Genomic DNA, 26,061 nt, shown 5'->3' on the forward strand with positions numbered 1-26,061 from the left:
TACCTTTGGCGCACCTTCGGCGCGGCTTGGGCGCGAACGCTGCGCGTGAACGCTGCGCGCGGGAACTACTGTCATATATGGATAGTGGAAGGGGAGGGGCGAGGGCGGCTCAGCTGGGAGGCGTGGCGGGCTCAAGGGACGGAGCACAACAACAACAATCACAAAATGGAGGGGAAGGCAGAGCAGGGCGCCGGGGGATCTTACAAACAATGCGCAGGTCAGGTAAATGAGCAATAAATGAAAAACGGAATGCACACGCTCTATGAATGGCAAACTAGATACAGTGCAGCTATGAGAAAGTCACAATCTGAACAAATGAAATACACGCGCTCTTAAATCGACTGAAATGGACACAGTGCAGCATGAAAAATGCTCGGGTAATGAGGACTGAATGCACACGCTCTTAGGACGCAAAGCTAGTTATCAGAACAGCTTAGAAATAACGATACCAAGTTGTGCAGGGAGCGCAGGCAGGGGAGCGATCACTCGAGCCAGAAGCGAGGAGTGAATCACGACGCTGCGTGGTCAGAGGACGCGCTTTAACGCTAGTGGGAGGGCGGCTCAGCTGGGAGGCGTGGCGGGCTCAAGGGACGGAGCACAACAACAACAATCACAAAATGGAGGGGAAGGCAGAGCAGGGCACCGGGGGATCTTACAAACAATGCGCAGGTCGGGTAAATGAGCAATAAATGAAAAACGGAATGTACACGCTCTATGAATGGCAAACTAGATACAGTGCAGCTATGAGAAAGTCACAATCTGAACAAATGAAATACACGCGCTCTTAAATCGACTGAAATGGACACAGTGCAGCATGAAAAATGCTCGGGTAATGAGGACTGAATGCACACGCTCTTAGGACGCAAAGCTAGTTATCAGAACAGCTTAGAAATAACGATACCAAGTTGTGCAGGGAGCGCAGGCAGGGGAGCGATCACTCGAGCCAGAAGCGAGGAGTGAATCGAGCTGTGTGACAGTGCATCTGGAAATGTATTTGGAAACATGGTTCTGTGTTACAGCTGTGTGACAGTGCATCTGGAAATGTATTTGGAAACATGGTTCTGTGTTACAGCTGTGTGACAGTGCATCTGGAAATGTATTTGGAAGCATGGTTCTGTGTTACAGCTGTGTGACAGTACATCTGGAAATGTATTTGGAAACATGGTTCTGTGTTACAGCTGTGTGACAGTGCATTTGGAAATGTATTTGGAAACATGGTTCTGTGTTACAGCTGTGTGACAGTGCATTTGGAAATGTATTTGGAAACATGGTTCTGTGATACAGCTGTGTGACAGTACATCCGGAAATGTATTTGGAAACATGGTTCTGTGTTACAGCTGTGTGACAGTGCATCTGGAAATCTATTTGGAAACATGGTTCTGTGTTACAGCTGTGTGACAGTGCATCTGGAAATGTATTTGGAAACATGGTTCTGTGTTACAGCTGTGTGACAGTGCATTTGGAAATGTATTTGGAAACATGGTTCTGTGTTACAGCTGTGTGACAGTGCATCTGGAAATGTATTTGGAAACATGGTTCTGTGTTACAGCTCTGTGACAGTACATCTGGAAATGTATTTGTAAACGCGATTCTGTGTTACAGCTGTGTGACAGTGCATCTGGAAATGTATTTGGAAACATGGTTCTGTGTTACAGCTGTGTGACAGTGCATCTGGAAATGTATTTGGAAACATGGTTCTGTGTTACAGCTGTGTGACAGTGCATCTGGAAATGTATTTGGAAACATGGTTCTGTGTTACAGCTGTGTGACAGTGCATCTGGAAATGTATTTGGAAGCATGGTTCTGTGTTACAGCTGTGTGACAGTGCATCTGGAAATGTATTTGGAAACATGGTTCTGTGTTACAGATGTGTGACAGTGCATCTGGAAATGTATTTGATAACATGGTTCTGTATCACAGCTGCGTGATGGTGCATCAAGAGCTGTAATTTGTAACTGACATTCTGCACTACAGCTGTGTGACGGTACATCTGTAAATGTATTTGTAAACCCAGTTCTGTATTACAGCTGTGTGATGGTGCATCAAGAGCTGTATTTGTAAATGTGGTTCTACAGTACGGCTGTGTGACAGTACATCCGGAAATGTATTTGGAAACATGGTTCTGTGTTACAGCTGTGTGACAGTGCATCTGGAAATGTATTTGGAAACATGGTTCTGTGTTACAGCTGTGTGACAGTGCATCTGGAAATGTATTTGGAAACATGGTTCTGTGTTACAGCTGTGTGACAGTGCATCTGGAAATGTATTTGGAAACATGGTTCTGTGTTACAGCTGTATGACTGTGCATCTGGAAATGTATTTGGAAACATGGTTCTGTGTTACAGCTGTGTGACAGTGCATCTGGAAATGTATTTGGAAACATGGTTCTGTGTTACAGATGTGTGACAGTGCATCTGGAAATGTATTTGGAAACATGGTTCTGTGTTACAGATGTGTGACAGTGCATCTGGAAATGTATTTGGAAACATGGTTCTGTGTTACAGCTGTGTGACAGTGCATCTGGAAATGTATTTGGAAACATGGTTCTGTGTTACAGCTGTGTGACAGTGCATCTGGAAATGTATTTGGAAACATGGTTCTGTGTTACAGCTGTGTGACAGTGCATCTGGAAATGTATTTGGAAACATGGTTCTGTGTTACAGATGTGTGACAGTGCATCTGGAAATGTATTTGGAAACATGGTTCTGTGTTACAGATGTGTGACAGTGCATCTGGAAATGTATTTGGAAACATGGTTCTGTGTTACAGCTGTGTGACAGTGCATCTGGAAATGTATTTGGAAACATGGTTCTGTGTTACAGCTGTGTGACAGTGCATCTGGAAATGTATTTGGAAACATGGTTCTGTGTTACAGCTGTGTGACAGTGCATCTGGAAATGTATTTGGAAACATGGTTCTGTGTTACAGATGTGTGACAGTGCATCTGGAAATGTATTTGGAAACATGGTTCTGTATTACAGCTGTGTGACAGTGCATCTGGAAATGTATTTGGAAACATGGTTCTGTGTTACAGCTGTGTGACAGTGCATCTGGAAATGTATTTGGAAACATGGTTCTGTGTTACAGCTGTGTGACAGTGCATCTGGAAATGTATTTGGAAACATGGTTCTGTGTTACAGCTGTGTGACAGTGCATCCGGAAATGTATTTGGAAACATGGTTCTGTGTTACAGCTGTGTGACAGTGCATCCGGAAATGTATTTGGAAACATGGTTCTGTGTTAAAGCTGTGTGACAGTGCATCTGGAAATGTATTTGGAAACATGGTTCTGTGTTACAGCTGTGTGACAGTGCATCTGGAAATGTATTTGGAAACATGGTTCTGTGTTACAGATGTGTGACAGTGCATCTGGAAATGTATTTGGAAACATGGTTCTGTGTTACAGCTGTGTGACAGTGCATCTGGAAATGTATTTGGAAACATGGTTCTGTGTTACAGCTGTGTGACAGTGCATCTGGAAATGTATTTGGAAACATGGTTCTGTGTTACAGCTGTGTGACAGTGCATCTGGAAATGTATTTGGAAACATGGTTCTGTGTTACAGCTGTGTGACAGTACATCCGGAAATGTATTTGGAAACATGGTTCTGTGTTACAGCTGTGTGACAGTGCGTCTGGAAATGTATTTGGAAACATGGTTTTGTGTTACAGCTGTGTGACAGTGCATTTGGAAATGTATTTGGAAACATGGTTCTGTGTTACAGCTGTGTGACAGTGCATCTGGAAATGTATTTGGAAACATGGTTCTGTGTTACAGCTGTGTGACAGTGCATCTGGAAATGTATTTGGAATCGTGGTTCTGTGTTACAGCTGTGTGACAGTGCATTTGGAAATGTATTTGAAAACGTGGTTCTGTGTTACAGCTGTGTGACAGTGCATTTGGAAATGTATTTGGAAACATGGTTCTGTGTTAAAGCTGTGTGACAGTGCATCTGGAAATGTATTTGGAAACATGGTTCTGTGTTACAGCTGTGTGACAGTGCATCTGGAAATGTATTTGGAAACATGGTTCTGTGTTACAGATGTGTGACAGTGCATCTGGAAATGTATTTGGAAACATAGTTCTGTGTTACAGCTGTGTGACAGTGCATTTGGAAATGTATTTGGAAACATGGTTCTGTGTTACAGCTGTGTGACATTGCATCTGGAAATGTATTTGGAAACATGGTTCTGTGTTACAGCTGTGTGACAGTGCATTTGGAAATGTCAACAAGGTTATGTATGACAGCTGTGTGACGGTACATCTGGAAATGTATTTAGAGACATGGTTCTGTATCACAGCTATGTGACAGTGTATCTGCAACTGTAATTTTTACCCACGGTTCTGTACTACAGATGTGCGATGGTACATCTGTAAATGTATTTGTAAAACCAGTTCTGTATTACATCTGTGTTTTTGGTGCATCGAGAGCTGTATTTGTACATGTGGTCCTGCAGTACAGCTGTGTGACAGTACATCTGGAAATGTATTTGTAAACATGGTTCTGTATTACGACTGTGTGAGAGTGCATCCGGAGCTGTAATTTGTAAACATGGTTCTGCACTACAGCTGTGTGAGGGTACATCTGGAAATGTATTTGTAAATGCAGTTCTGTATTACAGCTTTGTGATGGTGCTTCTGCGGCTGTAATTTGTAATTGCAGTTCTATGCTGGAGCTATGTGACTGTACATCTGGAAATATATTTGTAATCGTGGTTCCGTATTAGAATGTGTAATGGTGCATCTGGAGCTGTAATATGTAAACACAGTTCTGTTCTACAGCTATATGGTGGTAGGATTTGGAAATATATTAGTATATGTAGTTCTCTATTACAGCTGTGTGAGGGTGCAGCTGGAACTGTAGTTTGTAAACAAAGTTCTGTACTACAACTGTGTAACTTTTATGCTTCACATGAACTTGAACAAACCGTTAACACAGGCAAAGTTTCCCATTGTTGCTAGACTTTATGAAATGAAAGGCCAGCCTTTCCTGATTCTCTTCAGGGAGTGTCTGGTCTAAGTAGGGAGAGACTCACAGCTGTAGGAACAGTTTTCTCGACTCACTAGTTGGACTGGTGTTAGCCCCAAGTGGTAACATGTCAACATTGCAATAGCCCCTGCCGCACAGCCATAGTCCAAACAGTAACAGTTGCTAGAAGGATGCAGCTACCACCGTGTGGGGGGCAGAGATAGGCGAGGGACAAGACATCTGGGGCCGTGTTGGACTGGGACTTACTGGCAGGTTCACCCCTGAACTTTTTTCTTTTAATTGTGACCTGGTGTTAGTGATTTTTGGTTTCTGCGCACATTACCACTGTGTCCCAGGGTAAAGTGCGTGCGTGTGGTAAGGTTGGCCTGCCCTCCCAAAGGAATGCATGGGGAATGTATGTGTCCCTGGTAGTTCCTGATGCGTGGGGAGTGCAGGGGCGAGTTTGGTATGTGCGAACTCGTGAGAGTGAATGCTGCGCAATGATGTGTGCGGCGTTATTGTGTCTAGTGTGGAAGTGACACTTCTAGAAGTTGGCATGTCTGTGTAATTTATGTGAATTGGCTGTCTGGCTTGTAATTGGCTGGAGCTGGCTGGTGAGCCTGGCTCCAGGAGTCAGGATGGGTCTGCCCCGGTGGTGAATAGGGAGATTGACAGCCAGATGGGTGGGAGAAGTGCACCTGGGACCTGAATAGGGCTGGGCTTTCCCCACACAATGCTGGCTCCGCCCCCTGTGGTGTGACTGATGTACCTAACCTGACTAGTGAATGGTGAGAGAGGCTGAGCATAACAGATTGCTCCAAAACCAGCTGCGACTGGTTTTCCCCCACCCTGCAGACTCAGACAAAGTATTTGTGTGGATAAAAAGGGGCTGTGTCCCCATGCAAAATGTTCTCTTGCTGATCCTAACTTGGAGGGGGCCTACTGCTGCTGGGCGCCAGGAGCAACCGCCACTGGGACTGCCTCCCTGCCTGGAAGACCCTGTGAGCTGGCCCCTGGGCCGAGCCTTTGCCCCCCCCTGCCTTCATTTCTTTTTGAACTTTATCCCTGGACCTGGGGGACTTGGGTGGCCTGCCAGTGCCTGGAGAGTACAGGCCCCCCCCCCCAAAATAGCACGTGGCGCCGCTGGTGCGGCGATCCCTAGCTCGAGGGATTCCCTGGCGTGGGGATCCCCCCTTTTGCTTATTTCAGAGCAGGTGCCCACCCTGCAGAATTGCCGCTACTTTTCATTACCATCATGGGTGCCCACCCCGTTCATTGCCCGTACTTTTGCTTCTTTAGCAGGTGCCCACCCTGCAGAAATTGCCACTCTACATTTTAAGTCCATAGCCGGTGCCCGCCCCGCTTGGTATATTTACAGAAGAGGGAGCCTACCCCTCATTGCCGGGGTACTGAGGAAACAGCCGCCACCGGCCTGGGGTTCTTCCTGGAAAGGGCCACGCTGGGATAGGCTGAGGTGTTCCTGAGCATAGAAGCTCGTCGCGAGGGCCGCACTGTGGTTGCTACAGTTATTATATGTGCTAAGTGTTATTCCTACAAAGTGCTATTTCTACCAAGTGCTAGTTCTGAAAGTGCTTATTCCTGACATTGGCCCACGTGGCCCTGTCCCATGTACATAATCCCCTGTAAATTCTGCCCGTGCCTGTGGCACATTGTAAAGTGTGTGCTTCTTATCTAATGTGTTTGGTATAATACAAAGGCTATTTTTATATATAACCTTGTGTGGAGTTTCCTTTGTGGTGGGCTTTGGGTGTTGTTGCTGGGTGCGTGCGCAAATACTTAACCTACATTGCCTCCGGGATAAGCCTTACTGCTCGTGTCACGTTGCCTAGAGGGTGAGCAAGGGTTATCTTTGGCGTGTAACTCCCTTGCCCTGACTAGAGTGGTGGTTTCTGCCTGGCTTTGGCGCAAGCCTTAGCCAACTGGAAACCGCCATTTCTAACAGGCCGTATAATGAAAATGGAACACTTACATTGTTTGCACCACAGCGCACCTTTCAAAAAGTGCACACTGCGTGAACTCATTCTAAGCTGGGGCAGTGCATTCAAGTGAAATACGGGGCAGCCACTCCATGTTTCACTGTGCAGTCGGCAATACACCTGCACTTTTAGGAGGGGAGAGAGAAATACTCTTTTAGGCAGGTGCATTGAGTGCCTGCACTGGCCTGCACAGGGATGACTGAGGGGTCCCTGTGATTCCCTTGGCCCCCTCCAGAGGGCTGTCATTAGGGACGCACTGGCAGTGTGCTACCTTTTTGTGCGACCTGGCAGCTCATTGCCTTTACGTCCGTGTCTATAATACAGGGTGGGGGCAGAGGGAAAGAGATTACCTCATTTGCTTGGGGCCACTCCCCCATACATATGAGGTAACACCCTCTTAAGGACGCCAGCGCTATCTACATTACAAAAGGGGCCGTACAAGCATCTGCGCCACCTCCTGTATTACCAAAGTGCCCCGGGGTTGACCCTTTGAAGCAGGATTACTGTGGTGCAGGACATATCTTTGTATTTCTTTGAAGGTCCGGCCTTCGAAACAGCTTTATGTGTCTCTCCAGATTGCTGTCTAAATAAATACATCACACACATACATAAAGGGGCTTTTGATAAAGAGCTTCATCCATTGCGATGATCCCAGATGAGATCAGGATCACCCAGGGACCCGTGTCCCCCTACAATCCTCCACCTGGCCTCGGAGGCTACGACCCATTTCCTTACAGAGGTTTTCAATCCGATGTTCTCAGTTGGATACTTTCCGATTGCCTGGAAGAAGGCATCTATTCTGACTTTGTCGGAAAAACCAAACTTAGATAGTCTAGATGTGATCAGCTACAGCCTATCGCCCGTCTTCCCCTGCCCGCTATGATAATTGAGAAGGCCATGAACAATAGAACTCATCAAGTTCATTGAAGACAATAAGTTACTAGACTTCTCGCAATATGGCTTCAGAAGTCAACATGGCACCGAACTGGCCCTAATCAATGTGTCGAAAGAAATCAGAGAGGTCCTGGATAAAGGGGGGAAGTCGGCTCTGATCCTTTTGGACCTCTCGGCGGCCTTCGACATGGTTGACCACAATTGGCTTGTTAGCGGCCTCTCTTCGTTGGAGATCAGGGGCTAGGCTCTGGCCCTTCTGAAGTCCTTTCTCTTGGACAGAGAACAATGGGTGGAGCTTGACGGGCATTGCTCATCCTGGTTTACCCTGCCTTGTGGGGTGCCACAGGGCTCATCACTGAGCCCAACATTTTTCAACCTGAATGTTACCCCCCTCAGTTCGCTCATAAGGTCCTTTGGATTCAAAACAGTGTCTTAAGCCGATGACACGCAGATCGTGAGATCCTTTTCTAGAGATCCCACGGACAATGCACTAAGATTCCAAGACTGTCTGTGCAAAGTCAGACACTGGATGTCCCAAAATTGCCTCAAGCTAAATGCAGGGAAAACAGAGGTATTCTTATTTAGGCGCGACACATCTATCTGGCAACCAAGCTGGTGCCCTCAGGAAATGGGGAAATGGGTGAAATTCCCACTCCCGGCTCTACAGTTAAAAACCTCGCAGTTTATTTTGATTCCAAGTTATCCTTTGAGGGGCAAATCAATGCAATCACCTCTTCCTGTTTTTTCATGATCAAAACCATCAGAAAGATCCTTCCTTTCATCCCATTAGAGCTCCAGAAAGCGGTGGTAACAGCGCTCATATTGTCCAGACTGGATTATTGTAGTGGGCTGTTTCTTAACATGTGTGCATGCTTTCTCAATACAATGCAGGTCCTGCAGAATGCAGCTGTCCGCGTGCTGCTTAACATTTCGAAACATCAACCAGTAGCACATGCCTTACCAACCTTACATTGGCTACCAGTTAAAAGAATTTAAGGCCCTCTGCATCGCCTTTAAGGCACTTCATGGAATTGGCCCTGACGTCCTGGCAAACAAGTTCAAGTGGTATCTTCCAGAGAGAGCTTCGCTCTGCAACATCTGCAAATCTTGGAGTCCCCATGGCATTTTGGGCGTGGGGGGAAAGGGGGGGTGAAGCTTCATTGCAGGCACAGCCAGACTGTGGAATTCACTCCCAATCGGACTGATGGCAGAAAGCAACCTCCTGGCCTTCCGCAAAACTTTAAAAGCTCTGCTGTTTACCAACTCGCTGTCCCATCCCCTCATACTCCCCGCACAGGCCCACACATCAGGATTAACCGCGCGCCTATACACCTCAGGGCATTAGCACGCAATGTAAATTCGAATTTCATTTCATTTCATTCATTTCATTTAATTTGATTGTTTTTCAGTCTCCTTTCACAAATATAAAGTGGTTGAGTAACATTGTAGCAGCCTGTGATATTAAATCATCACTTAGTTTTTGATTCATTTTTGGCTCCTTTTCAAAACAAAAAAAAATGCTTGATGCAGCTGCGAGGCTTGTTATTTAAAGAAAACATCATTAGCAAAATTAGTCACGAGAAAAATGCATTTTTAATGCAAGCAGAAGGCAGCCAAGCTTAAGTGGCCATATTCTTTTTTAGTTTTTGATTCCTGGCATATGCTTGCAATAAACAAGAACACAAAATTAACCCCTGCAATTAAGTGCAACTCGTTTGCCATAGACAATATGCAGCTGTAAAGCATCTGGCTTGAAACCTTTACACATCCCTACTATGTATGGAAACCCTTGAAGTGCAAGAGTATTTACGTGCATGCCTTTGCCTGACTTATTCTATAGTTTTCATTAATAGGCTCTCTGGCAAGGATAAACAGTGAGATATACATCACATACTTATGGTGATAAAAGCCCATTAAACATCATGAAGCTAAAGCCATGGTCCAGAGTTTTTAGAACTTTTTGTGATTGCTCTTTTGCTATATTAGTGATTGCAGTAGTCTTTATTTCGGTCTGGGATTTGGAAAATCATGCTTTACAGCCTAAATATGCAGAACCTTTTCAATCTATGTGCTAGGCTTGCAATGGACAGAAACACAGTATTTTTATCTCTCTTCCAACAAGCATTTGCAATACAATAGGTCTCGCATTTACGCGAGTTTGAGCTATTGACATTGAAAACGACAATGCCTTTTATTTTTGTTTTTGTTTTTAAAACATAAATAAAAGGCATTGTGATTTCCAATGCCAATAGCTTAAACTTGCGTAAATACGCAACCTATTGCATTGCAAATGCTTGCTATACTTACTAGAGAGGTGTTGGCCTAAGGGTTAGGGCGGTCGACCTCAAATCTGGGGAACTGGGTTAGAGTCTCAGCAGTGACGCTGAACATCCTGTCATTCTGGGCAAATCACTTAATCTCCCGTGCCTAAGCAAAACAAGATTTACTCCGGGAACTAGTAAAGGGATTGGAAATCAAATAGAGAATGACAGAGTAATCATGTTCGACAAGCTCCACATCCAGCCTAGTTATATCATATAAAATGGCCTGATTCAGAGGAGCGGGTTATTGCATGACACCCCAAAAATGAAATTCATTCTTCGAATCATAGCTTGCCCATTCACTAATAAACATCTTATGATGTCTCCACGTGGTGTATAAGGTGTTTCCACAAGAGCAGAGTCACTCTCAACCTTTACAAAGTGTCAAAATGCGCACAGTTTCTCCGTGTGCAAAGTTTACCCACGTGTGCAATGTGCCTACATGTGCCTAACTCCCGGCATGCATAGCGCCTTGGAAAGTGATGATGGAAAGCTGGCCACCCTATTGCAGCTTCTAAAGTGCTGTAAATGATTGAGAAGTATGCAATGCATCCACTCATTCCACAAATCGTTAACTCATTCGCATATTCATATACCCACGCAATCAGCTATGAACGCTCCAATCGTTGCACAAACACTTTGTCTTATAAAATAGTCAAACCTATTGGCTTTACCAAAGCATTATTTACATCTCACTCGCATCTAAATATCTCAATCCTATCTGGTCCACTTTGTTAACCTGTCGCCATCTCGTCAATGTGTTTCTCACGGGGCGGGCTGCTCACTCGGGCTCTGTTGATCTAACTGTCCAGACTCGCCACAGAGGCAGCCAGACTGGAAGCGGGTCAGATAGCGCAACTGGAATATCCGCAGACGTTATCTGCCGGAGCCGCACTACTCAAACAGCAGATTCGAGATTAGCCCTTTCTTCTGACTGACAGCAATTCTGTTATGCGCACAGGTCCTGTGCCAAACATGCCGGGTGAGTCACTTTCTCTCTAAAGGTGTGTTAGATAGTTATAAGTTCCATAGAGATGTTTGAAAAGATGACTGAAATGAACCTGTCAACAATGGGCCAGTTTATCCTCCAGTGAGTGGCACTCGACGCGCGCGTCGAGTCTGTGTGAACAGCATGCCGGAATCGGAGCACGTGTTCATGCGCGCGACCTGATCCGATTCCGGCATGCTGCGCGTGCCCATCTCCTGTCTCCCTTTTGGCTCCTTGTAAGCAGAGCTGACGGCTATAGGTCTCGCGGTGAGAACGCGCTTCGCGCGCTTTCGCCAGGGCGAGACCTTAAAAAATGGGGATACATTTGACAGTCATTCCCCTGGTTTGCTGTTTTCAAGCTGACACAAACATTAGTTATTCACGTCACTCTAATGATATATCTGTATATAGCTCTTAAAACCAAAGTATGGTGCTTCTGAGTACTGTAAATGACGGAATTTATCCTTCCAACTTTTATAATACTCACTGTAACTATCTCAGAAAAAAGGCATAATGAGTTGGCCTTGCCAGGGTAGAGTCTCATGACCTGAATACCACAAGTGATCGAGCGCTCGACTCATAAGGCTTCTTCCTGTCCCAAATAATGTACCACAGAGCTGTACCAAAGCTGGAATGCTAGAGCGGTGACCTTGTGTCTATGCCCATTTCAGACACATGTTTCCTATTAGAAATGTCGGCGGAACAGGAACCATTTATGGTGACGGGCTGGTTTCATCTCACTAGTAACTTATATGTACTTTATAGCAACATTAATAGGGCACTCATGTGGATATTGTTGAGTTGCACATATCACAAAATGTAGGGGCTGTTTCCAGGCATGCTGCTTGTTGCAAAAGCTATAAACATTGCTTCCTCTTTAGTATCCATATACTTACCACAGAATTCCCCTCCACGGCGGCCATCTTGAAGGGTGTTAACCCTTTTGTGTTTTGGATTGATTCCAAGCCTGTCCCACTTTCTTTAGTGTCACAGGACAGGATGAGGTCATACATAACACACGCCATTTTCTGGTTGGGTTGAAGTGTTAGGAGGTGGAGAATGGTGTTACCTAAGCAAAGGAAAAACTAACATGAGTAGTGACACGCCAGACCTCAGAAGAGATGATTAATTAGAAGAGAACAGAAATAAGGGAGAGATCAAGGATTGGAGGGAAAAGTTACTATTACAAGCGCGCTGCCAGTTGATGATGTCATGTGGGCCGTTTAATACATTTATTAAGCTGAAACAAACCTTTCTGGTGCACGCTAAGCTCCAACATTCACCCAAACTATAGTAAAATGGCCTGCGTAAAATTCGACTAGTGGCTCATGACAAGGAACCAGCGGCTCTCTATCACCTTGAAATCTATATACTTATCAGCTTTCTTCTTGGAAAATTAGGTTCTGAAAGTTGGGTTCAGTCAGGATTCTCCTCACCATTTATGGTTACATTCAATGGGTATCTAATTTGTGGAGATTTTCTAGAAAACAATAATTCCTTGGTAATGTTGGAAAAAACATCAGTCCTCCTGATTATGTACGTTTACCGTGTCCAGTCCAAAGGATTGTGGAATAGATGTTGCCTCGGAGAGGTTTTGTAGATTGCTTTGTTACTTGATAATTTTAACAGTTGTCTTACCTTTTCCATTGATTCATTGCTTTGTATTTATTTTGGTGATTTACAAATAGAAGAATGAATATATATCCAGACACCTTATATCAGTGAACTGATAACTCAATTATCAACAATTAGAGTAGTTGTATGTTGCAAAATATACTACAAATACATTCAAAATGCAGAATTGTCATGGGAAAAATACTGTAGGCCAAGGCATTAATTTTTTATACTTATGACGAGAAGTCCAATAATATTGACAAGAAAAACATTGAGGGCCAGATGTTCAACGTCCAAATAGCGCTATTTTATATGTACAACAGTGTGTAACACACTGTTAGCGATTCCTAATGGGGTCGCAAATTGAGAGGCTCATGAATATTAATGAGCCTCTCGCAATTTGTGACCCCATTAGGAATGGCAGGCCCTCCCAGGTATGGTGGCCTGCTGGGCTCAGCAGACCACCAAGTCTGGGACTGCTTTTAAATAAAGCAGTTTTTGAAAAAAAACGCTTTTGTTTCATTTTTTTTTCCTCTGCATTTGCAAAGGGGGAGGGGTCCCATGGGGACCCCTTCTCTTTTGCAACCCCATTGACACCCTCTTGAAGAGGGTGGTAATTGCAGAAACAAAACATTCTTACATAGGGTTGAATTCGCTATAAGAAGGCAATGACCCTTCCTAATAGCTAGTTGCAAAAACCTATTGTACGAGTCGCAAAAAATGGTGACTTGCAAAATACGATTGTACATTTCCCATGCTGTTTTCGCATGCACAAACGGGTTGGCAAACCCGTTTGCCCATGCAAAAATGCTCGTACATCTGGCCCTGAGAGTATAAAAATATCTACTCGAAACATATCTTGTTTTGTAAAAAAAACATAAACAAAAATCTTACAACATATAGATATCTACTTAAAAAATATAATGTGCACTGTTTCAAAAAATTGTTCGGACCCCAGATGCACTCCAAGGCAGTGGGTAATTTGTAAAAAAAGAAGTGCCGGGGCGGGAAACATCCTTTACAACGCAACTTTTACAACGCACTACCATTACGACGCAACTTTTACAACGCAGTTATTACAACGCATTGCGCTGGAGGGCGCTCTAGGATAGGGAATAGTTTAATTACTATCCAACACCTTCCCTACTATCCACGGGGACTGGAGTTGGAATAGTAAATTAAACTATTCACTATCCAGCGCCCCCCAACGCAATGCGTTGTAACGACTTGCGTCGTAAAAGTTGCATCGTAATGGCATGTATTGTAAAAGCATGCGTTGTAACTACATACATTCGCCGGGGCTCACGTCAGAAGGCAGTTTCGACCGGCCAATTTCTCCTATTAGCACTGCCTAACACATTGCTAACATACCCTACAAGTGGGATTGGGGGGGTGGCGCAATGGCCAGAGCTGCCAAATTTGGGGATGGGGAATCAGGTACGAGTCTCAGCGTCAAATCAACATCCTGTGATTCTGGGCGAATCACTTAATCACTCAGTGCCCACCAAAAACAAATGTGTTCTTAACTGGTGCTCAAGAACCTGAGTTGATGATTCGGTGCTGGTGTTCAGCACTGGAAACTGACAGCTCAAATTAAGCATTGCCAGGAGGTCGAACATAGCAGAAGGAAACAGACTAAACATTATTCCTAATTTATTTGCACATTCATTCGAGGCTAAGAGGAAGAGGAGATATGTTGTGCTTCCTTGTTCTACATACTGAGCTTCACCCACATGTGCTTTCTCTTTTTTTGTGTTTTTTTTTTTTGTTTTAGCTCAGCTCGATGATCGGAATACAATACAAGTTTTTCTTGTTTCACGATTAACTTGCGGCGGTGGTACTGATTTCATCCAAATGTCACTAGACTGCAGGTTAGCAAAGGATGAAGCCAGGAATTCACGCGTCTTGTGGGGACCTTGTTGACTTCCAGCCTCAGTAAACGCTTCAGTGTGTTTCTGGAATTGATTGAAGTTTGGTGAGGCATGAAATGTGTGAGGCCTCAAAGTGTAAGTGAAATGAGAGTCACTCTTGCGCCTGTCTCATGCTATCAGATAAATAGATAACATTAGTCTCTATGTTTGGAATTCGCTGTGTTCACCCACTTTATAGAACTGATAAACTAAAACTGGAGTGAGGTTTAAAATGGAGCTCCTACGGACTACCCTACTTATGCATGTATGGTGACCCGTAATCAGGAATGCTATTCCCTCGCCATGCCCCACTCCTCCCAAAGTTGCCAATAGCAAGGGTGTGCGTACCTCGCTCCATTGTAGAGGTGGTGGCAAGGAGAGCGTGAAAAAATCATGGTATTATGAGGTGTACCCTCAGAAATTAGGAATTATGAGGGGCGAGATTACCGCACCTGATTCCACTGATGTTTTACTACTTTCTACCATTAATTTCATCTGAACATTTCAGTGCTTTCAGCTGCTGATGTGTCCTCGTGAAATGTTCCTGATCTCGTAACAGGGCCCATAGATGTGTCCTGGACATGTTAAACTTAAAGCGAAATGTTTAGGCGACGAGGGAGAGGAGGGCAGGAGGGGCTGCCCCTGAGATTTAGTTGACAATCCATAATTGCTTCGCCTTCGCAGTTCACACACTACTACTGGTAGCTTCATGTTCAAAAATCGCTACTTACTGGACAGCCTTTTAATTTTATTTAATCCGAAGCCTGCTGCTCAATACACTGCTTGCTTCAGGTCATCGTTTGAAAAGCGATGCGGCTGCGCAGCATGCCTGGTCGGGCTGCAGAGAACACAGTGATCCCATTGATCCAACTCAGGGCACACACTTGACGATTCCTCAAGTAACGACGGAGCGGGCTAATAATATAGTTTCCAACTAAGGGGTTATCATTGGTAGCGCGTGATTGGAGTGACTTGTGATTTATGATAAGGCAGGCACCTGGCACTTTCTAAGCGTGTGTGTGCCTCATAAGGCAGGCTGCTGGCGTGCGATATCAGCTCTTTACCGGTGAGCAGCCAATATCGTGTGTAGATCCGGCCCTGAAAATTAAGTACCGGTGCTTAGCACCGGAAAGCACCGGCACAAATGAAGCACTGCTCCAAGGTCTAGTTACTGGCCCCCTGACTAGAGCCTCTGGCAAAAGGCTCCAACAACCTTGAACACAGCACCTGGACTCTGATATTTATGAGCCTACCTTGCTAAGTAGTGCCACCCCAGTCTTGGACCCTTGAAAATGGGCCTAAGATGCTCTGCCAGCTTCTGTGGATCCTGGGGAACCAAAGCATCTCTTCTACTGCACAGTGCAACCCAGAGTAGAACCGACACATCGCTGCTACTTTGCAGATTGGACCAGTCGCAAAGACCCACATCTCCTACACAGCCTCATTGAAACCTCTGCTGTGTAATGCATCTATGGCGTAGGCCGTCGCATCCCTCATCGACGGCAGCTTCAATAACTACTCCGGACTCAGCATCTCATCCTCACAGCTCCTCAGAACTGATGCATCACCCCGACTGCGCAACATATCCTTGATGCCTGACTTTGTGTTGCAAGCCCTTGTCGACAGGATTCTCGATGATGTTGCAGGACCTCTCTTTGCAGCCTCTCTGCACCTACGAACCAATTAATTGCTGCATCTGTGCGAAACATCTTTGACGCAGCTCCATGCAAAACTCCTCAAACCAGGATTTAAGGTACTTTGCTCAGTGAGCCTAACTCAGTCCCTGAAGCCAGCCCATCCTCTCCATCGCAATCAATCTGAACTTGTGACTTTGTCCCCGTCTGGCATGACCAGATATGTACAGGTGACACTTTGTGCTTTTTGTCACTATCTTCACTAAAATCATAACTGTAGTATATCTCCATTTCTACTGATTTGAGTTTTGTTGTTTTGGTCCAGTAGCATAACAAAACTTGAGGTGAACCCTCTGCAAACTACATAGAAGTGGCCCTCATGCTGAGGACACAGGACCTCTCACTGTTCTGATGGGGGCCCCTGGAGCTTGTCATGCAACTGTCACGTGGCCGATATCGCTAAGTTGACATGAGCACAGCAGTCATGATGTTGCTTTTGCTCATGTTACTGCATGGCTTTATTTTTGCAAGACTCGGTGTATGCCTTTCACATGAGATCCATCTGCTTTGTTAGTTCTCTGACTGTTCCTGGAGTTTAGTATGAACACTGTGAGCAAGGTCGATAAACAATGCCCCATGTTATTCTGTTCTGGTCAGTCCCTAGCACCTAAACAAAACATGCCACTGCAGCTGTTCCTGGAAACTCGTACTTTGATATTATGGGAGGCAGCTTTAGAAAACACACACTTGGAGAGGGAGCTTTTCAGGGAGAAGAGCAATGTGGTTCCTAGGATGTAGACATACCATCTAAGCTCTAAGGTATGGGGCCTGCTGACAAAGCCCATAGATCTTCTATTATAGGAATAATACTTCTATCATAGAATAATACTTCTTCTTACCAAGGGGATGGTGGTTAGGTCTTTGAGGGCTAGTTGTAGGTAAATAGGATTTACAGATTCTAAAATACCGACTTTTACCAATTTTACCTTGAATACCATCAAATCCTTAGGCATCAGCATTGATCATAACATGAATCTCATCCCACACATCAAAATGCTGCCAAGGGTGCCCTCTTCACCCTCTGTAGTGTGTTTATCTAGGTACCTATATTGATACTCCTATTTCTGACCCTTGTTCCGGTTATTAATTTACTAATGTCCATACACCGGCACAGAAAACCCGTCTTCAGATTAGGTCATAGCGCATGCTGTCACATTGAGCAAGCACTATCCCTTCAGCCCCCTAGAAAGCACACCGAGTTCTCAAAACAAATCAAACCTCCAACAGACCTGGGAAATCCCCCGCAGCCATTGTTTTCATTTCGCTCGAGAACTCCTGCAAAGAATGTAAGAACGACCAGTCCTTATGACATTCTTGCTGACGTCTTATGTCCATCCTTACATCAAACACGGCACCTTTCAGGTATAAATATACCGACGCTGCCCTAAGCTAAGACACGGTGGTGACGAGCTTGGAGCAGCGCTACTTGCCGGAGAGCCCAGCTGATGCAGAAAGCCCACGGACTCTGCCCCTCCCTTTTGACGCGCTGAGAGAGACGCTGCCTTTTCTCCTGCCGAGAATCCAGCCTCCGGCGTTTCCAGCCGCCCTCGCGGGTAACTGGGATATCGAGTCCTGAGACAGAGATACCAACCCTCCAGCCTTCTAAATCCCAGGTACTGAACTGACTAACCCCTTACAGAGAATTCTCGAGTCAGATTCTTGGCAACACAAACTTAACTTAAACTGCTACTTACTTACTCCCTCCCAAGTATTAGGTTTAGGTCAGGTACACCGGGGTAGGCGTAGTTAGAAGCACCAGTTGAGTACAATTAGTCAATGTATATATGTATGTATATCTTTTATCCATTTAAGTATCATATGGCTAAGAAACCATATAAATGCTTTTACAGTATTATTTTATAATTCTGTTTTTACTGTATGCACTTACTTAACTATAAGTATTGCAATAATAGCGATTCATTTCTCTTGTATGAGAAAAAGAGACTGATCAATAAATAACATCTTTTTATTGAATCACGCCCCTCTCTTATTTCTCTACAAACTGGTGAAACTAAGAATGCACGTACTGACTGAGTGAAATAGTTGTCTTTTGTTTTCACACGACTCTAGAGATATACTCTTGATTAGGGGAGAGCAAAGTTGTCATGTTCTATGGTTGTCAGAAACTAAATCCCTTCTTGTATATCCAGGGAGGTTAATCTCCTCCTTGGCTATTCGAGAAAGTTTCTAGTGAACTCTGAGCTAGCTGGCACACATAACTTTAAGTCTAATATCGTCAGTAGAAGACCTAGTTAACCACAGTCCTACGTCTATACTATTGAAGATATTATTCCAATGCGCAGAGCCTATTGGGATAATAGGAACTACACTACACCTCCACCACCTCAATAAACTCAAACCTTTCATACCAGCAGATGACTTTAAAACCGTTTTCCAAGCGCTTGTCCTATCCCGTATTGACTATGGTAATGCCACACTCGCTGGCACCCCTAAAGCCCACCTAGCTCCGCTCAAATCTTTTCTCAACCTTGCCACCAGACTTATCTCCGATTGTAAAAAATTTGACCACATTTCTCCGGTCCAAAAACCCCTAAATTGGCTCCCAATAGAAGGAAGATCCACCTACAAGATTGCATGTATCAAACACAAAGCCCTTCACCAAAGCACCCCATCCTACCTGGCAGAGAAATTGCAAAAAGCTGGGTGCTCCAGGTCCCTGAGAAGCACCAACTCTCTTGCCCTAATCCCTCCTAGACTCAAACACAAAAAAGCCCAATCTCGTGCCCAATCTCGTGCTTTTTCTGGGAACGCCCCCACGATCTGGAACTCTCTACCCAAAGATCTTTGATGCAACCCCTCCTATCCTCTTTTCAAAAAATGACTCAAAATACTCATTCTCAACAAATATTGGGGAACGTAATCTCACTGAAGTCTGACACTCTTCACTCTTTGCTCCCTGGCACTCGCCTCCTGTCAACCCCTTCCCCGCCTTTCTTTCTATCTCTCCTCTTTTCTACACTCCCATCTCCCTCTGACTTTCGACACTCCCCCTCCCGCTCCCCCTATTGATCTCCATCCCCCTACCCCCTCAGCTCATTCAAACACCTTTATTTTATGTCACTTATGTTTTAATGCACACTGTTTATTTTGTTGTATATGTTTACCTACCATGTAAAGCGCTCTGATACCCTCGGGTCCAGTAGCGCTATATAAAACCTTGGAAATAAATAAATAAATAAATTCCTATGGGCCTGGCCCATAGGAATGAATGTATATTACCGAATCGGGAAAGGCTCAAGATGGCCGCTGGGTAGGAGCTCTCGGTAAGAGCTCCGGTGCTGGGGATCCAGTTCTTTGGTTTTTATCCCCGTCAGCTCCGAGCTGCACCGTCTTGAGCAACGATTCACAAAAGTAACTGGATCTACAAGTAACAGGATTAAAACAAGTAACTGGATGTCCTTACCTGCCTGGATGAAACCTGCTGAGGATCCCCGACCTGACTGGAGACTGGGACCCGCGGGAGAGGACCGAGCCACTCCCGCCTTCCTCCTCGGACCTTGGGCTCCCCGTTGACCAATTTGCGGAGCTCGTTGCGGATGCCTGCTGCCTAGAGCCAGCTGTGGACGACTGGTGTGCCTGGCGAGGTCGGTGGTTGCCTGCGGGACGTCGCTGGGGTGGACCTGGACCTGGACCATTGCTGGCGCCTGGAGTGCGATGGACACTTCATTGCAGAGTGGTCCTACCCGCCTGTGGTGGCTGCCGGGACCCCCGGTGTCCTGCTCGTGCTGGGAGCTGTGCGCCCTGTCCCGTCCGCTGGGCTCTGTGCCTGGCTGCTCGCTCCGGACTGATTCCTGCGCCTCACGGCGACATCGGAGGGGGTGGGCGCCCGGCGGTCGTGGAGGCGGAAGGGGTGGAAGACGTGGCGGACTGGCCGAGCGCGGGCGAGCGAGGGCTTCCCCGCCCGTTGGGCTCTGCGCCTGGCTGATCGCTGCGGGCTGAGTCCCGCGCATCGCGGCGGCGCCGGAGGAGGCGGGCAGTGTAGGTGGCGGGCGGCGACGACCCTGCACTTCTTCTTTTGCAAGCCCGGTCATCTGCGGAGAACAGTTATTGCCAGCTCTCCCCCAAGCCTGAGGATTCCCCAATAAAGGAGACGTGGTTATTGAGACAGCAGGGGATTTGCAGGAAAGGGCCCCCTTCCCTCCTCCCTCCCAGTTTGAACATCGAAAAACGAAGCAATCGGATATTAGAGCGTCTCCGGTGTGCCCTGTTTGCGTGTCTGGGCGGCCACTACGCAGCTCTGCTATGGAAATGCCTGACTCGAAGCAGCGTTAGTGCAGCCTGACAACCCAGAAGGTAATCTACTTCAAAACATTTTTATATATATACTCATACTGGTTTCTCACTTTCTGACCGGAATTTTTACACGCAAAGCTACTAATTCAAACACTTGTGACTATCTTTCATTGTATGCCCTGAATGCACTGTAGGCTTTGCATTTTCGCGGGCTTTGCGGCCTCTTCACTTACCATTGGCCAATATGGCTGGGGCCATAAACTGGAGTCATAAATCGCCCTCCAACAGATGACCATGAGGCCTCATACCAACGCGGTCAGGGATCAGCAGAAACCGAGATAAGACTCCGGGAACTGGGCTTGCTCACATAGAAGCTGAAACTGTCCTCCCCTGCTCTAAAAGAAACAACAACTAAAAGAGGACTATCGTCTCGATCTCCCCTATTTGGTGGCCATCTTGGGCTAGTCTCTCACTCGCTTTGGCGGCCATCATGGACTAGTCATTCCCACTTTCTAAACATACCCTAAGAACTGGCCTTTTTAGACCAATCTCACCATCCATAGACTTTACATAGCTCTGTATCTAAATATTCGTTTGATTAATTGTCTGCCTTTTATTGCAGTACTATATTTCTACTGGTGTTTTATACATTTTGTGTAAAATGAGCTTTGCATTTTCTGTACCCTGCACACATGTCACTTTTTCTTCACTTGTAATGCTACCTCATATATGTGTGATTAAGTGTCTGCCTTTTATTGCAGTATTGTACTCCTACCTGTATTTTGTACAGTTTTTGTACCCTGTACCTATGTCACTCCTTCCTCACCTGTAGTGCACTGATCGCTACCTCATATATATCACCCAGCTCACTGCTATCCCTATTATGCACTGCTCGCTATCTCATATATTTCGCTCATTCTTGTAAGCTGCACACTTCCACTTTTATTACTGGTTTACACCGATGCTACCTCCTACATTCTGGGTATTTTTGGTTAGTCACTAGTGTCACTTGGCCTCCATTTAAGTGGCTGCCGCTTCATATACCTTGTAAATATTTTGTTTTGTAAGCTGCATCCACTCACCGCTACTTCTGGACTGCACCGACTCCTACCTCTTATATTCTGGTTATTTTTGGCCATTCACTAGTGTCACTTTTGTGCTAAGTAACCTACGGTTGACAGTTATCTTTTGCACATTTGTATTATTATCGCTCGCCCTCCCATAACCACCTCTACTGCCATCCCAACATGGATCTCATCGGCAAGCACACATATAGAATAAACTACCCATCCACACTCACCAAAAAAGCCGCTAAACGCTTTAAACACAACTTCCTGAGGTCCCACCCTGAAACCCCCTTTGCCGACACATACTTCTCACCGGTCAATGGATCCCTGAACATCGATATCATCTTCCACACCTCACGTAGAGCTCAATGGAGAAAAGCGTTCCTCACCCTACTCACCGTATCCACCACCAGGAAAACGGCTCATGGCCTAACTCTCTCCATCACTCCATCCCAACTCTTCCCTGGCAGAACCACCATTACTATCTACAATAACGGGATTGTACTAATTCAATTCACAGACAAGAACCTGGAACTTCTAGACAACCTTTTCCCCAAGTTCAAAGAGCACCTTTCCAAGCCCGGGAACTCCACCCATATCTCCTCCAGCACTATCACTCCTGACATCTCAGCCCTCACCCACAACCCCTCTAACCTCGCTCAACATCAGAACGACACTCACCTCACCTCTACCTCCAACACCCTAGTCAATCACCCACCTGCTGCTACCACCACACATCCCTCAATCATAGTCACAAATCTCTCCCCCGCACACACTAATCGCCCCCCTAATTTCAACACTTGGACCCCCACACATGCCACTCCCACTACTCTCTCCCCTGACACCACAGCTCCCACCCACAATACCGCTAACCTAGATCAGCACCAGAGCGACACGCATAATGACAATTCCCACCCTCTGTCCCTCCCTACTCTCAGTCCCCACTACCTCCCGCTAATTAACCATACAGAGCACACCACATCTATTATTATAACTCCTCCTCCCCACGACAGGACCATCTCCAACACCATTTCCCCCCCTCCCCCCATTCTCAGCCCTCACTACCCCTCAGGCTCCCCCATCACCACCAACATACACTCCACCTCCACCCCGCTTTCCCCGCCTGCCACCAAAGCCCTCCTCTACGCCACCAACCTCCCCCGTACTTCATCCACTCCCATCGCCCCCATACCCTCTCTCCACACTATCACCAACTCGTACGCCGGCACCACGGAGCCCTGCATGAACACCAACCCACCCCACCCGCATGCTAATGCACAGGTCAGCCACTCACCCATGACTTCCTCCCCCAGCACTAACACATATCCCACGCTGGACAAGATTATGTCCTCCCTCCTCCAGCTCAAAGAAGACTTCCACACCATCAAAGAAGACATTCACACCATCAAAGAGCAACTCATCACACCTCCCAGACACACCACACTCACCAACACCCGCCCTCTCAACTGGTTCCCCACCCGTCCCGATGACGCTCCCAAGCTACACCCCTCACACAGGACCGCGATCCATACCCACAATCGCAACGACCGCACCCGCCGCCCACATTGGACGGCGATCCCTGCCCACAATCGCAACAACCACCCCCGTCGCACATGCACCCCTCTTTCGGATCTCGACATTCTCACCCTCCTCCGCTCCTACGACCCAGCTCCCCTAAACCACACAACCGCCACGCACCTCCCCATTCCCACGATACACTCAAAACCCCGTAGACCCCCCACACTAAACAACAGAATCTCCGTCCCGAATAACCTTAGAAAAGTCCCCCTCTTTCTAGTACCCCCTACCTCCCCTGACACACCCCGTCTCAAATGCACTCTCCTCAACTGTAGATCGGCTTCTAGGCACTCCTCCGCCATCGCCGATCTCATCCTATCATTGGACTTTGACCTAATCATCTTGACTGAAACCTGGCTAACTGAATCTTCTACACCTATAATGGACATTTTGGTTCCCCCCAACTACCACATCATTAGGCTTGACAGGTCTGGCAAGATAGGTGGTGGAATTGCATGCATATACAGGAACAACCTCTCTGTTCTGAAAGTCTCCGCACCTTCCCTACCCTCCTCAACTTCCTGTGAATACATTTGCCTCGATATTAGCAGTGAAGGCAAACCGATATGCTCTCTTCACGGCATTTACCACCCACCCAGAGACAACCTCACCTTCACCCAAAAGATCATGGACATGATTTCAACTAACGCCGGACGACAGCTCACCCAAATATACCTTGGTGACTTCAACCTCCACTGGATCGATCACAATGATGCGGTGGTAAATAGTCTCAAAAATGTCCTCAAAGCCCTGGACCTCACACAGTTATGCAACAGCCCGACCCATGAGAAAGGGTCTATCCTCGACCTCATCATCGCCAAAGAGGACGCTATTCAACTTGAACCTAGCCAACCCTGTGACTGGTCAGACCATCACATCGTCACATTCTTTATCAATGAAAAAATCAAACTCAACACGACTCAATCCTCCTGGCCTAAACTATGGAAAAGAGACCTGAAAAAACTCAACCCAGACTCCCTACCCCCGAACAGCCGCGACCTACTGCTCCCTCCTACGGGCGCTACAGATGTCCAATCCTTGACTGACCACTATCTCAACGCCATGACCTCAATAATTAATGAGGCTGTTCCCACGCAGCTAAAAAGAGTCTCCGCTAAAATATCCAATCCGTGGTACGACGGGAGTCTCAATGAAGATAGACGAGCCATGCGAATGGCAGAGCGCACCTGGAGATCAGCTCCCTCTGCACTGCACCTGAAAACCCTGAAGAAAAAGAGAAACGCCTACTTCAGGAAAATAAAGCGCTCAAAAGCAAACTTCTTCAGCCTCCAGCTCGACCAAGCAAAAAACCGACCAAGAAAACTGTTTGAGCTAATCAGAACACAAACCAAGGAACAACCCCAACCTATCAGCTCTTTGGACAAAGCACCCTCCTGTGAAGACTTCGCCGCTTTCTTTATCCAAAAAACTGGCAACATAAAGAGTGATCTCAGCATTGATGCAAGCCTCTACACCACATCCAACTGCATAACACCCACTGAACTAAAAAACAATGCTACATGGTCATCCTTTGACACCTACTCCGAAGAAGAAATAGGCAAACTGCTCAGCACCTTGAAACCGTCCAATCACCTCACGGATCCCCTCCCTGCCAACGCTGTCAAAGACTTCACCCCATGGCTCCTTCCACTGTGGACTAAAATTATCAACAGCTCACTCCAACAAGGATTCATCCCTGACTCCCTCAAAGTTGGACAAGTCACACCTTTACTAAAGAAACCTACTGCCGACCCATCTGACCTAAACAACTACCGTCCCATTACCAATATTCCCACTCTCGCCAAACTATTGGAAAAATGCGCACAACTACAGCTGACTAAACACATTGATCAGTTTGATCTCCTCAACGCTCATCAATCAGGCTTCCGAGCAGGACACAGTACTGAAACTGCTATGACCCACATAATTGATGACGCTCTGCAAATGCTAGATCAAAATGATACCTGCCTCCTCATCCTTCTTGATCTCTCATCAGCATTCGACACTGTTAAACATGAGAACTTACTCGAACTTTTGAACACAAGAATGGGTTTATCTGGGACTGTTCTCAAGTGGTTCACGTCCTTCTTACACAACAGGTCGCAGAAATTCAAGAGGAACAACCTGATGTCCTCGCCAATACCTGTTTCGCTAGGTGTCCCCCAAGGATCCTCCCTATCACCAACTTTGTTCAACCTAGTTATGGAACCCCTCACCACCTTGTTACAAGCATCCAATGTACTTTTTCATATGTACGCAGATGACACCCAACTATACCTCAAACTACAATCTCCCAATGACATTTAACTCCTGAACTCAACGATCAGAAGCACCCAAGCCTGGCTTGCCAATAATCATCTCAAACTCAATGCTCTGAAAACAGAGTTCCTTTTGATCTCACCTCCCGCGAAGATCTCTACCACTCAAACGTGGCTTAAACAGCTAACTGCACTCAATCTCCTACCCACCATCGTGGACTCAGCAAAATCTCTAGGTATAACTCTCGACTCCAATCTCAACATGCAGCATCATATCAGCAAGGCTACTAAGGGTGCGAACTTCCAAATCAATACCCTGAGGAAACTTAAACCCTTCCTACCAGCCAAAGACTTCCAAACTGCAGTACAAGCACTAGTAATCCCGCGAATTGAATACGGCAGCACCGCCCTCTGCGGTCTCCCGTTAACCACTACTGCACCCCTAAGAGCCTCTCTAAACGCTGCAGCGAGACTCATCACTGGGTCAAAAAAACACTCACATATCTCCCCTGACTTGA

General features: G+C 46.2%; 1 protein-coding gene across 1 annotated transcript in view; it reads right to left on the bottom strand.

Moving 5' to 3' along the window:
- LOC144767861 (transient receptor potential cation channel subfamily V member 6-like) overlaps positions 1–26,061 on the bottom strand; it is a 138,838-nt gene that overhangs the window by 95,036 nt on the left and 17,741 nt on the right. The window contains exon 5 of the mRNA XM_078651220.1: positions 12,065–12,237. Within this exon, the coding sequence (XP_078507346.1) occupies positions 12,065–12,237 (173 nt within the window). The remainder of the gene's footprint in view (positions 1–12,064; positions 12,238–26,061) is intronic.

The sequence above is a fragment of the Lissotriton helveticus genome, chromosome 7, assembly GCF_964261635.1.
Source record: "Lissotriton helveticus chromosome 7, aLisHel1.1, whole genome shotgun sequence".
NCBI classification, from domain to species: domain Eukaryota; kingdom Metazoa; phylum Chordata; class Amphibia; order Caudata; family Salamandridae; genus Lissotriton; species Lissotriton helveticus.